Below are 13765 nucleotides of genomic sequence, written 5' to 3'. Positions count from 1 at the left end.
CCGCGGGGCCGGGAGCCTGTGTTCCGCAACGGGAGAGGCCACAACAGTGAGAGGCCCGCGTACCGCAAAAAAAAAAACAAAAAAAAAAAACAGTTCTACTTGACCCTGATGACCCAGCTGTTTGCTATTTTCATTCCCCAAAAGCTCCCTATTCCTTTTTGATATCCATCATAATTGAACTCTGAAGTTGCTATTTGCATGCTGTTTCCTGAGTTTTGAACACCTTTCAGTTTTTGTTAAAGGGGACACCAGAATTTATTTTTCAGACCTCTGTGAAGGGTTTGCTCAGCGATTATATGTAAGCTCTGTTCTGGTGTGTTCCCACAGGATGTTACTTGGCGACATTAGCATATAATAATTCTTGTTGGTTACTGTGCTATCACCAGTCCCAAAATATGTATTGCTTCTTCCTGTGGTAGAGTCAAAGGCAAACTGAAGGAAACACCTACTAAGAGGCAGGGGGAGGAGGGTATGAAGCGGGTGAACCCTGGAGGTGGATACTTGTGTTTAATGCTGGGTTTACTAGTTGATCTTCAGTAAATTAGTCGACGTCTCTGTGTCTCAGCTACTCCATCTGTGAAATGGAGATGGCAAAGGGCCTGCTTCATTAGTAGAATGGGCAGACCGGATGAGGGGAGGTATCAAAAAGGATAACTTAACCCTTGCCCTGCTCTTCCAGTATTAAACGATGGTGAGTGACAACGTCTTACCTTTTTCCCTCTTCAGGCCCAGTGGTTGCATTTCATGGCAGATACCCTCCACTTAATCCTCATGGCCAGCCTCCATTACCTGCTCACGTTCCCAGAAAAAAAGTTAGCCTAGAAAAGGAGGAGCGTGTTGTCCCTACAATTCTCGCCCCTGATTCAGAGTGTTCTGATGACATTACTATGTTACATTTTCGTACTCTTTTATAATTTTCAAAGTGCTTTTGTAACTTGTGCCACATCCAGATGACAATTTATTAGGATCTGTCAGCCTTCTGGTAAGGCTGCCGCTCACCAGGTCTACCCATTCCAGGCTCGGGAACCTTGACTAATAATTCCCGGTCCATCTGAACCAGTATCTGTCAGGGGCAAAAAGTGAAAAGGTACCTTTACCTCAGAACTGATGAAGACCCTGGAAGGCTTGAGAAGGATAAAGCTATGGAATGTGAGGGAACTGCATACAGTTTACCACACTCCAAATAACACACAGTTATTTATTTACTTACTTATTTACTTAGCTGCGTTGGGTCTTGGTTGCTGCGCGCGGGCTTTCTCTGGTTGTGGCGAGCGGGGGGCCCCTCTTCTTTGTAGCGTGCGGACTTCTCATCGTGGTGGTTTTTCTTGTTGTGGAGCATGGGCTCTAGAGCGCAGGCTTAGTTGCTCCGTGGCATGTGGGATCTTCCCAGACCAGGGGTCGAACCCATGTCCCCTGCATTGGCAGGTGGATTCTTAACCTCTCTGCCACCAGAGAAGTCCCACACACAGTTTATTAAGTCTCACCTTACTACAGAATTAGTGAAACCCCTGGCAGCTTTGCTTGATTAAGGGTAAGTGCCTCTGCCCTGGTCTGCCTAAGATTCTGTTCTTTCAGTGCCTGGGCCAGTGCTTCTCAAACTTGAATGTGCCCTGGAACACCTGGGGATTGGGTTAAAGTGCACACTCTGATTCGGCAGGTCTGGGATGGAGCCCGAGACTCTGCATCTCTAACAACCTCTAAGGTGATGATGATTCTGCTGGTCCAGCAACCTCACTTTAAGCAGCCAAGGGCAGAGGCTTTGCACTTTTTGCTGATCTTTTTCTGTGTCCCATTCCTTCTCGTGTTGGTTAAATGAAAAGAGAACAAATGACTGAGCATCTGTATTAGAGTGATCACTTCCTCGTATCAGGACTTTAAACTTTTGTTCTATTAGCAGAACGTTCTCTCTCCATGCCTGCAATTGCTCAGAATTCATCCTTGAAGTACAGAGATTTTTTAAAAATCGACCATTTCTATATCCCAGTCCTTGTATGCTCACACAGTAGGGAGGGTCGCTCTCCTATAGTCCGCAGTCTTTAGGATGCTGCAGAGGTAGGAGGGACTGTATGGTCCTTCCTGGCTTAGAAAAAGAAGAAGCTTATCTTCCAGGTTTGGTATCACCTGTACAAGCTGCCTTCTTTCGGTATCAAATGTCCACACTGGGCAGTAGCTCCCTAGAGTTTTACCATTTGACATTTTCATGCCCATTCTGTTTTGGGCTACACTGTCAAATCCATTATCTTCTATAATGTTTTCAGCAACCTGGTGATACAGTATCATTGATCCCATTTTTAGATAACAGAAAAGTCATAAAGAGATTTGCCTGTCACTAACAAACAGGAGGTTGGAGTCATAAACCTAGATCTTTTCCCTGGAAGGCCATATTCAGTCTATTTCCCCATCACGCTCTCCTTTCGAAGCCCCTAAAAAGAATCTTGTTGTGAATGAAATAAACCATGGAGTCATTTCATTTCAGCAAGTTCTATGTTCTGGTGCCCATATAACTGAGCACCTGCTGGTCTCTGCTCTTGTGCACTGAGGCAGTCAGGGGCAGAAGAGAGTACCAAGAATTTGGATTCAACATTGTCCTTTCCCTTAGTATTCAAGTTTAGCTTTTCCAGAGGCATTACTCGTTTCAGTTCCAAAACAGATGACAGTGCTGTGGAGCTGGGGGATCATCTCTGTCATTCTTATGATGATTGATGACCCAAGAAACTGCTGAAGAGTAGGGAACATAACATCCTAAGAATTTAGGACTCCTATGTGGATTTGGTTCATCATATTCTCCTACTTCTCCTCTAACAAGCTCAACTCTGCAGGATACATATCCTGGGCATGGGATCATAAGCCAAGCTCATCAGAAGTTAACTAATATTATTTTTCTTTGATTTAAGGAGCCAGGAGGAGAGGCTGCCAATCTCTCCACCTCTGCCAGCTTTATAGTCTCATCTCCCAGCTTAGTGAGAACAGTGAACTGCCCAAGGACCAATTCGTTTCTTAGGGGGAGTCCCGCTCACACAAGAGGGAGATAATTAGGCCTTCCTCTGCCCCCCCTGGGTATCCCTAGAGATGCTTTTACAAACTTTACCTTGGCAATAGACACCAAAAACTGTTCAGACTGGAAATCATCTGAGCCTCTTGTAATGTGGCATGTTGAGTTAAAGCCAAGTTAATATTTAGGGGATTATAGAACTCTGACAAAGATTTCTGTAAAATTACCTCTGGAGTTAAAAGCAACAAATGGAAAAGAAAAATAACCCCTTTGCATGAGCCCAGCTCCCTGGCCCCCACAAATAAATGTAAACAGGACCGGGACCTCCACTCTCCACCCATACTTTCACATTTGTGATGCATTTCTTTGCTCTAAAAGGAATGCAGAGTTTCTCTCTCTAAAAGAATTCTCTCCTATCTATTTATACTAAATTTAAAAACCAAGAGGAGAAGCCAAAGAGCAGGGAGTGTTTTTTATAAATTCAAACTTCTACCTACCATTTTCTGGCCTTGCAACCTATTGGAACAAAAACTTATCCTAATTCTCTGCCAGCAAAACTCTGTGACAAATCCAGGTGGATTGATGGTCAGTAACAGAAAATTCTCTCTGGTCCATCTTGTGGCTTTGGCTACCTTGGAGACCCTTCATTACCACCCCTATCCCCTGACTCCTGTGTTATAAAATCTCCAAATCATAAAAACAAGGAAGATCGTGTATAAGAGAGAAATTCTTTGTGGTGAGAAACCTACTCATCAGTAACACTCATCAGCCTCATATCTAGAGATTACTTTTCCGGCCCAGACATTTTATTCTTGCTTCTTTACTTATTTAGCCCTTTGCAAATCCCTCTTTTCACTCCTACTCTTGCTCCTTGCTTCTCTCCACAGTTGATATTTACCAAATGACACTGCCCCATCCCCTACTCCCCATGGACCAGGAGAAGCAGCCAGTGCTTCACAGACATCTGGTAGACCTCCAGAGGGTTTTTTGTGGGTGCAGGGAGCAGGCTGGCTTCAGAGATGTAGGTGGTCTCAGTTCATTTATTCTGCAAACACTTCAGGTACCTGTGAGTGTCAAGCACTGTGCCAGGCACAGGGGAACAAGGATGAGCATTATAGTTCCCTGCCCACTGAGCAGCAGGGATTTACCCAGGAGTAGGGTGGCCAGATGAAACTAATAGAAATACAAGACATCCAGTTAAATTTCAGGTAAAGAACAAATAATTTTTTAGTATAAGTATAATCATTTTAGTATAGTACAATACATTTTTTACTATGTCCCATTAGAGACATACCTATACTAAAAAATATATTTGTTGTTTATCTGAAATTCACATTTGGCTGGATACCTGGCAACCTGCCCCAGAGGCACCTGACCTAACCCTCTTGGGTCAGCAGATGTCTAGGGTTAACTCATAGCTTCTTTCATGCCCAGAGTCTCCTCAGGGATGCTGTAAGGCAATCTGAAGGTGAAGGAAGGCATGCTCCCAGGTACGAGAGCTCTGACTCACACAGTCCATAGTGCTTAACAGCCAACACTTGGTGACTGGAGACAGGGGCAGGGAAAGGGGGCTGAGTGACTGTCCTCTCCTAAAGTCTGATGCCGTAACGTTCTCCAGGGGACATCAGTACCTTCCAGGATATGAAATATTGATCTGCCTCTGTCTAGGCCATTGGTGTTTTCTTTTTACATTAACACAATGCCTAGACAAGGACAGATAAAGCTTCCAGGGGAGTAATAATAATAATGACAATTAATAATAGTAATAATAAAATTTAACATCTCCTGACTTCCTGTTTTGTGCTAGGAACAGTGCTTCACACCGATTCTGTCATTTCAGCTTCCCAACAACCCTATGAGTTAAGTATAGTTATTATCTCCATTTTGTAGATGGGGAAATTGATATGAAGAGGACATGAAATAAAAGATCTCCATAAGTAAGAAAATTTTATTTAAAAAAATCAGAAACTGATCCAATAAAATTATTGAGGGAGATTTCCTATAATCATGTGAAATTTGAAGTTTTTTGGAAGAAAATTCTATCATTTAAACTGTTGCTATAACCGAGAGCTTTATGTAGAAAGAAAAAACTAGTAAATACATGAGAAACTATACCTCTAACAACTTGTATGTTTTGAGATTTAAAAATTTGTTTAATGCTCAACATCTGATATATACATATTGGGGTATACTTTGTGCTTCACAAATTTTTAAGTTTTAATAATCCCAGCTATAGAAATTTCTAAAATAAAGTTCAAAAATAAAGGTATCTTTCATTTTTGAAGTGTGATTAGGTTCCAAGGAACCAGAGGAATACTTTAGTTTGGTGACTATACATGGATTAACATAGATAGAAAATAAATACTGCCCCAAATTTCTCATCTTGAGAAGGATCTTTTAAAATTAACCTTTGTGATCATGATGGTTTTTAAAATACCATCCAATGACAGCACTATCTTGATTTTATTTGGAATAGGAGCAAAAATTCAGCTTTTAGAATCTTCTGGCTGGAAGATGTAGATGAGCATTTATTCCCATGTGCTGGTTCTTGAAATCTACTCATGTATATTTCACTAAATCATGGGATGGAAAATAAGTTTTTCATTATCTATGCAAAACCATAGGAAGCCTATAAAAGTTATATTAAAAATGCATTTAAATTTTCCCAGAAATAGCTTACTACACAATGAACAATGTCCTATTACTTAATGTATGATCTACTCTCCTTCCCAGTTTTCACCTTCAGCATCTCTCCCTGGGCTGGACTAACAGGAGGACTCCAACCCCTGAGGACCCAAAGCTAGGAACCCTCCCTCAAGGCCAGGACCCCTCTCTGGGCCAGTCAGAAAAGCTGCAGGATCCAACCCTTCAACAATGCCCACCACAGACATGGCCCCAGAATAGGTGGAAAGTAACTGAAAAAAAAATCATCAACAGCCCCTCTATGTTGGTTTTTCCTAAGAAAGCAGTGCCGCTAAGAAAACCGAAATTTTATTTTCTCACCCTAACTTAAGAAATATGACAGGTTTACTTTGGCCCTTATGGAAAAATAGCCATATGTTTGAAAAAGCCAGGATTTTTCTGTGAATTTGAGGCACCTTCCCTCAACCTCTAGGAAAAATACGAAAACCAAGTAAATACACACAGACAACCAACAGAATTATTGAGCCATCTTGGTGAATGGATTTCTAGAAATTATAAACCCTTGTGTTTATAAGGAAAGAATTAATCCTAACCCCAAGTTATATGATTGATAGTGGTTATTAAATTGAAATTAAAGTAGCTCTAGTCTGGCTCGATATTAGAAGGCAGGTAAGGGAATATAAATGCAAACTACTTTTCTCTAATCATTCAGCACCTCACTGAGCATCAGTGAGCTATTTCTGCAGCTTGTCTGTGGGGTCTTACTCTATCTAAGCCACTGTTAGCCCTTAGAGAGGTAACAAAGTTATTTCACAAATAGCCCCTGCCTTAAAGGAGGTAATTTTAATGATCCACAGAGTGTTTTATAAATTCTACTATACAAGATATTTGCAACTATTAATGTCATTCATGGAAAACCTCTTTCCTCCAACATAACAAAATTCGGAAAGATTTTTCTTGCTTCATAAAATGGAAGAGTCCCACTGATTTCCTTAAAATAACAAAACCATGAGTTTACACAGTCCATTTGAAATGTTCTTATTCTAATAATTTCAGTACAGACAGATCAGCATATATGTTTTCTAGAAAATTCCTGGCATGAATTTCATATGAAAGCATGCTTTGGAAAGCTAGATAAGAATATGGTAGATGACCATAAAAACTGCTTTTCATCCTCTGAATCCTTCAAAAGGATTTCTAATACAAAGTTGCCATAAACACCAATGTTTCTAAACTTCTGGCCGAATACACTGTAGAAGCAATTTCAAAGACCTGTGTCCATAGTAGTTACTCAATAAATATTTGTCAAATGACAAATTAAAAAATTGAGCATGTACAGTTTTCAGTTTTGAATAAGAAGCAGTTAGCAGTTAACACTGTTCTGAAGGGTATATGTGATGAGCATCGAATGCAATGATTTTCATTCTTTTAGGAGAAAACCCAGCACTGAAATCGAATTTCTTGAGAAGCTGGAAGAAGCCAGCCTCACTGTTGATGAAAATGAAGACCATGAAAAGCTCCAGGTTAAAATACAGGCTTTTGAAGAGAAAATAAATGCTGAGGGCCACACCCCTGGCTCAATCAGAAGATATAGTTTGGACCAAATTTCTAAGGAGGAAAGAAAAGACATTAGATTTAATAGGTATAAATTTTGTTTGGCTGGTTTTTAGAATATGTGCTTCATGTTTGCTATTAGTTTTGTTATCACACTTTTATTAAGTGGTTTTTAAATATCTTTTACCTATAGCACATTTCATCCACAGTGCTTTCGTTATCCAAAGAAGCTCGCTATATTAAAAGGAGAATTCAAATAAAAGTCACAAACCTATGGTTTCTTTTTTTAAAACACTTCTTAAATATAAATCTGCTGATATTGAGAATGACTGTCAAAAGCTTTTCTTGATTTCTGATGAAAAAGCAGAAGCAAAAGTAGAAAAAAGAATATAAATATGTAAGTTCACCATTTCCCAGCCAGTTTTGCCATGAAACGGATTTTTAAATCTTTGTTTTGGGAGGTAGCCTAGATCTACAAAGGTTTAGCTTATTACATAATGTGTATGTTTTATCAAATTCTGTTAATAGCACCAATTTTCAGTTTCACACTCTAGAGGAAGTAACTTTTGCCCCAGTTTTATTATTCTTTCTTTTCCTTGTCAGTAAACGGTAGCCCAGCTTCTTTACCTGCCTCAGCCTTCCGTTTGTTTGTATTGTAGGTCAAAGAGTTTGGCTTTGCACACCGTGCTAACGAATGACTTGAGTTCAGAGGATGGGGAAGTTGTAGAGAGTGGAGATACGCCAGCCAGCATCTCTCTTTCAGAAATAGACCCACTTGGCCAAGGACATGACAGGTCACTCTTTAAGGGAGACACTGATGGATCACAACTGGTAAATTCTTCAGTTTCACACCCGAGTATTATACATATAGAATCTGAGAATTTGCCAGAAACAGTGAAAGAAAACTATCAGGAAGAAACTCCAGATACAACCTCAAGGCCTGTAGAATACCATGATAAGCTCTACTTGCACTTAAAGGAAAACCTCAGTAAAGTGAAAGCATATGCTGTGGAAATGGGAAAGAAGATTCCAGTCCCTGACCAGTGTACCATTGAAGGTAAGTGACCTGAACTCACCAAACTTAAGAAATTTCAGGTATCGCTAGAAAAAACAAAAAAATAAAACTCCAGTAATGTAAATCGCCATACCCTTCTGGATCTTTTGCAAAATAGATAATTTGAAAATACCCTTACATTATTTTAATTGCTTTTTTTCCCCAGTAAGTTTAATCATCTTTTTGATTCCATTTGAATATGCCTAAATCTACCAACTCTGATTTTTTCAAACCTCAAAATATATTGTTTCTGGTTTCCCATCCATAGTGTTCAGGAAAATTCTAGAAAGGGATATGTGGCCCCCAAAATAGACTCTGGGGTAGGTGTCCAACCAGAGGCATTTTCAGTCCATATAATCATGCAAGAAAGCTATGGGCAGCGTCGAGCTCCAAGAGATTTTCCTTCTATTCATTCAACAAGCACTTACGAAACAGCTACCGTATGCCAGGCGCTGTGCCAAAGGTTCAGTTATGAACCAAACAGACGCACTCCCTGATCTCTTGGAGGTTAGACTATCAAAAGAAAAGATCGAAACCATAGTCAGGAGGTGATGTAAGGTCAGGAGCCAGTGAGAGTGTGAGCTAGTCAGTAAACAACAGACAAAGTAAGAAAAGAATGTCAGGGCCGGAACTTCCCTGAGGTGCCCGATTTAAGGAGATGCCAAAAAAGCTCAGTAAAATTTTAAGTAAAGTCAGAATTAGTAACAACATCTTGCCAAGCCATAATGAGCTGAAGCAAAAGGAGGTAAGTAGTAATACTGAGCATGTCTTTATTTACAGTTTTGATATTTTGTTTATCATGGACTTTTTGTATTAATTTTGATTTTTAAAAATATTATTTATCTTGACTACTAAATTTTCTGGTGCTCCTTTAAATTCTGTGCCCAGTCCTGGCCCCAGGAAAGATGATGGGTTGGAGACACAGGTACTAAAATGGCAGAGTGCCCAGGGCAGGCTTACCCTTCTGGTAGTGGGTTGAGAAGATGTGGATGGCTGCAGGCACTCTCGGGCTAATTAGATCTTTCCTACAGTCACTCTCAAGCAGCAGCCATGTTCTTCCCTTGAGATTTAGATTAAGGTCCTTGCCCACTCCTAGGACATGACATCTTTTCACAGGTTTCAGCTCTCATAGAAAAAGCCAGGCAGCCTCTCTTCGAGAAAGAAACACAGCTGAAGGATGGGGAATCCAATTTATATTTACCCACCCACTGACCATCATCCCCTTTCATGTTTAGGTACTAGGAGGGTTTTTTTATACTCTTTCTATTCCCTTCTCCCACTCCATGTCAGAGGAAGGTGGATTCTCATGCTACCAAAGGAAAAGGGCGGTTCAAGCATTTTGTAATGACAAATATTACTGTTTAGCATGTTTGTATAGAATCTGACATTTTCTCTTTTAAAAAACTGAAGTATAGTAGATTTACAATGTTGTGTTAGTTTCAGGTGTACAGCAAAGTGATTCAGTTATACATATATATGTGTGTGTGTGTGTGTGTGTGTGTGTGTGTATACATATATTCTTTTTCAGAGTCTTTTCCCTTATAGGTTATTACAAAATATTGAGTATAGCTCCCTGTACTATACGGTAGGTCCTTGTTGGTTTATCCATTTTATATATATGTATTAGTGTGTATATGTTAATCCCAAACTCCTAATTTATCCCTCCCTCCCCCTTTCCCCTTTGGTAACCATAAGTTTGTTTTCTGTGTCTGTGGGTCTATTTCTGTTCTGTATATAAGCTCATTTTGTATCATTTTTTTTAGATTCCACATATAAGCAATACCATATGATATTTGTCTTTCTCTGTCTGGCTTACTTCACTTAGTGTGGTGATCTCTAGGGAATCTGACATTTTCAAAACTGTTTACATTAATTTATTGATTAGCCGTCTTAAAACTCTTTTTTGAAATGGTAACAATAAAAGTGATATTGCTCATATTCAATATAAGTTTTGGATAATTAAGTACACCAGGACTTGATAATGGCTAAAATCAATAAGACTGAATTAACACAAACTCTTAACAATTGCATGCTTCACTAATTATCTATGTATTTAACACACATGTTGGAGAATTTAATATAAGAAAGGTTAAGTGAATTTCCCAGTTTGACAGAGGACGTCTGTAGCAAATATAAAGTTAGATACATTTTCATCTACTGGAATAGTTTTTTAGTTTTATTTTTTAAGTTTAACTTAAATCATTAAAGATGTACTATACGGTGAGGTTTAATCTTGTGAAAATGTGAAAGAAGTCTGGCAAAGTTACTTCAAGCATCTAGTTGTCAAAATGATATTTCTTATGGCCTTGAATTCTTTTGGGAGTTTGAGAGTTAACTAGGTGACTTGGGTTTTTTTCACAAAATATTGAATGAATCCATCATCTTTACTTAAAAAAAAAAAGTTTTTTCTTTTCATGTTTTCTACCAAGCATGGCCTAGAACTGAGATTGTATTTTTTTAAGTTGACATTTTGGATTCATTCATGCTTTTGTAATTTCCTGGAAGTTCCTGGGAAGTGCCTTGCACTGAGATATGAGTGAGGGATTGAAGATTTATGTGACTCACTGTAAATACATCCACAGAGAAGGGACTGGTACTGACTGCAGGGGACACACTGTTATTATTTCAGATTGTGTAAACCACTCAGCAAAACTCCAGCAGTCATCTGGCTGACACAGTTTTGCTTATTGTCATGAGATCACTCGGCTCAACAATATTGTGTTTCTTTCCTTAAAAATTTAATGAAGAAAGATTTAGGCTTAGGATTTGTGTTCTGTTTAATGTATTGTTGATATAAAAGAGGGATACTTAGTCTTTCTTGCTAAATTATGCAAAGTAATCAAGAATCATAGAGGAGAACCATAAAAACCACTTCCACACTATTAAAAAGACAAATAAGCCAGCAGGAAATAAGAACAAGAACAACAACAAAGAATTAAGAATAATTTTAGACTGTGCTAAAAGGACATGACAAAACAATCCTTTAAAGAAGTTCTTTTTGTATTGGTTTGAATCATATGAAAAAAACTGATGTTCAACTTCCTTATTTTGACTGACAAAAACATCACTTTCATATGGTTCAACATAATACTTCAGTAATAAAATATGTTGAAAGAACAGGAGCCTCATAGTCACTGTACAGCAGAATTCAGTATGTGGTGAATCAAGTCACAAACAGCATTCTTGTCCTCAGTCAGCCATCTTATTACTGCATGATATTGATCACAGTGGGAACAGGCAATGGGCAAATAGATCAGCACAAATCTATCATCATATCTGGAAAAACTGTCAAACCCCAGGTCTTATTGAAGCTGGGTCAGCAGTTCATTTTGGGTATGAAAGCCTGTTATTCCCTAGTCAGTTATTCTCTCCTTGGCTCCATTGACCTCTGGCATAGGAGCAGGTTTGCCAGCCACTGAAAGTTATGTATTCATGTGCAGAGTGATAGTCTAATATCTGCCTGATTATATTTACATGAAAGACCAGAGGAATTTTGTTCATCTGCCAAGGGGTATTTTAAAAATCTGAATCACTGGTATTCATTTATGTGAACAAAAATGATTTAGAGGTTAAAAACAAAGCACATGATATTAAAATAAATCCTTGAAAATCTGGCCCATCACTGGAGTTCTATAAAGGAAGATATAAAATCTTACAAGAACCCATCAATGCTGCCTTGGTTCGCTTTGAAGTATTTCCTGATTGGGTGAAAATACATCCCATCTGTAGAGCACATCAGCAAGGCTGACTTGCAGAAAGCTAATTTTAAGTCTGGTAATGTGGTCCTTTCTCTAATAGACCCACATGAGTTGATTTTTCTTGACTTGAACAGATATGAGAATATACAAAAATAAAATACAGCTCATTGTAAAAATCAAGAAGCAGGTGCTGTTTTCATAATTAATTATAAATAAGGCTTCCTTATTGAAATTTTGCATGTAGTCAAGTCCAGCCTCATATTGGGTTGACCGAGGAGACAAAGCCCACACCAGTCCTTTACCTCTTTCTCCTCAGTTGGTCCAATCTGGAGGATAATGATAACACTGATCCACTTAATGGTTCTGGGGTAGGTTTCTTTCTTTCTTGTTTAGAATAGATTGGTTTAATCCTAGGATTAGAATCATTTACCCATGGGAAGAGTTGTAAGATACGCAGATAGAGAAAAATCCTAAAGTTTTTCCACACAATTTGAGAGGGAAAACAACAAAATAGGAAAGATGTCACAAGTTCTCTGGAACCTCATTTCACCGATGTGGTCCACTGAACTCTTCTGGAGAACACTTGTTAGGGAAAAAATTTTCTAGAGAATTTTTCTTAGTGCTTTGGAATTTATCTTGGATGACCTACTCACCAGTTCCCATTTCTCCAGAGTGGATTTGAATCAAAAGAAGACAGGTAGGATGGTGGCAGGGTTCTCCCCTTCACTTTCTCCTGCCACACACATCCTGCTTTCTGTAATCTACATTGGCCCATGAGAAACACCCAAATAATATGAAAAGACCCCTTCTGAACTCCTCTATCAAGTTAACATCAAGTCACTGCCCTTGTTCATCCCCAGCCAAGAGTAGCTGTAAGGCCTAGACAGATACCGTGTCACTGGTAAGGATGTTATGCACTTAAATCCACAACCTAACTTGTTCTACTAGAGGGCATCAGATATAACTTTATTTCTCATTAATTATATTTTCACAAGCTCTTCCTTATTAAAAAATAAAAAGTTTGATTTTCTTTGCACATTCAAATAAATGACTAAAGAAAAATGCCCTAACTGTGCTATTGGACAAAGAAGTGTGCTGCTTATTTGCATACTTGCATTTGGTTTACCTGATATTATCTATGGATGAGATGTTTATTCATCCAGCTAGGAAACAGTGCAAAGTGAGATTGATAAGCACGTTTTGTATGGAAATTGGGAGAAATTATCTGTCAGTAAATGAAATGAGTCAACTAAACTCTTGAAATGGTTAGTTCCTCTAATATAGTGTCCACCTTGGGTATGTGTCTAATGGATTTAAAGGGACTGTGCTAATAAATCAACAGAAGCAAAAGTAAGTACATAAATTGAGCAAAAAATGCATAGGAGTGCCTTGCAGTATATCTCGCCCTAAAAGTAGCCACATTAAAAGAGGAAGAAAGAGGAGGAAGAAAAGGAGGAGATAGCTAGGAGCAGAAGTAGTCCACTGTGACATATTTCATATTCTTAAATATATTCTTCTAAATGTATTATTTGTAAAATAGAAGGCTATATGGCATTATACTTTTATGTCTGTAGTGAGTATTTTTATCTTTTTTTTTAGGGAAGCTCATACTCAGAGATTATTATCAGTCTTCTGTTATTGTTGTTTGGGGACTGTCTTTACTCCAAAGCATGCAGTGGTGGACAAAATGGTCCTGAGCCACTGATGGTCCCCAGCAGAAGAGTACATTCCAATCCAATTTGCCACAAACCAAATTTCAGGAAAGTGAATGTTATTTTTTTAATTTACTTTCATTATGAAACTGGCAGTATGTGCCCTGTAGGG

At 38.7% G+C, this 13765-nt stretch overlaps 1 protein-coding gene across 2 annotated transcripts in view; it reads left to right on the top strand.

Annotated features, from left to right (window-relative positions):
- VEPH1 (ventricular zone expressed PH domain containing 1) overlaps positions 1–13765 on the top strand; it is a 214387-nt gene that overhangs the window by 112306 nt on the left and 88316 nt on the right. For both annotated transcript variants that reach the window (XM_007447840.1, XM_007447841.1), the window contains 2 exons: positions 7068–7277; positions 7849–8246. In XM_007447840.1, the coding sequence (XP_007447902.1) occupies positions 7068–7277; positions 7849–8246 (608 nt within the window). The remainder of the gene's footprint in view (positions 1–7067; positions 7278–7848; positions 8247–13765) is intronic.

Source organism: Lipotes vexillifer, unplaced genomic scaffold (genome assembly GCF_000442215.2).
Source record: "Lipotes vexillifer unplaced genomic scaffold, Lipotes_vexillifer_v1.1 scaffold1207, whole genome shotgun sequence".
NCBI classification, from domain to species: domain Eukaryota; kingdom Metazoa; phylum Chordata; class Mammalia; order Artiodactyla; family Lipotidae; genus Lipotes; species Lipotes vexillifer.
The sequence above is the reverse complement of the archived record's forward strand: the minus strand, read 5'-3'. Positions and strand labels throughout refer to the sequence as shown.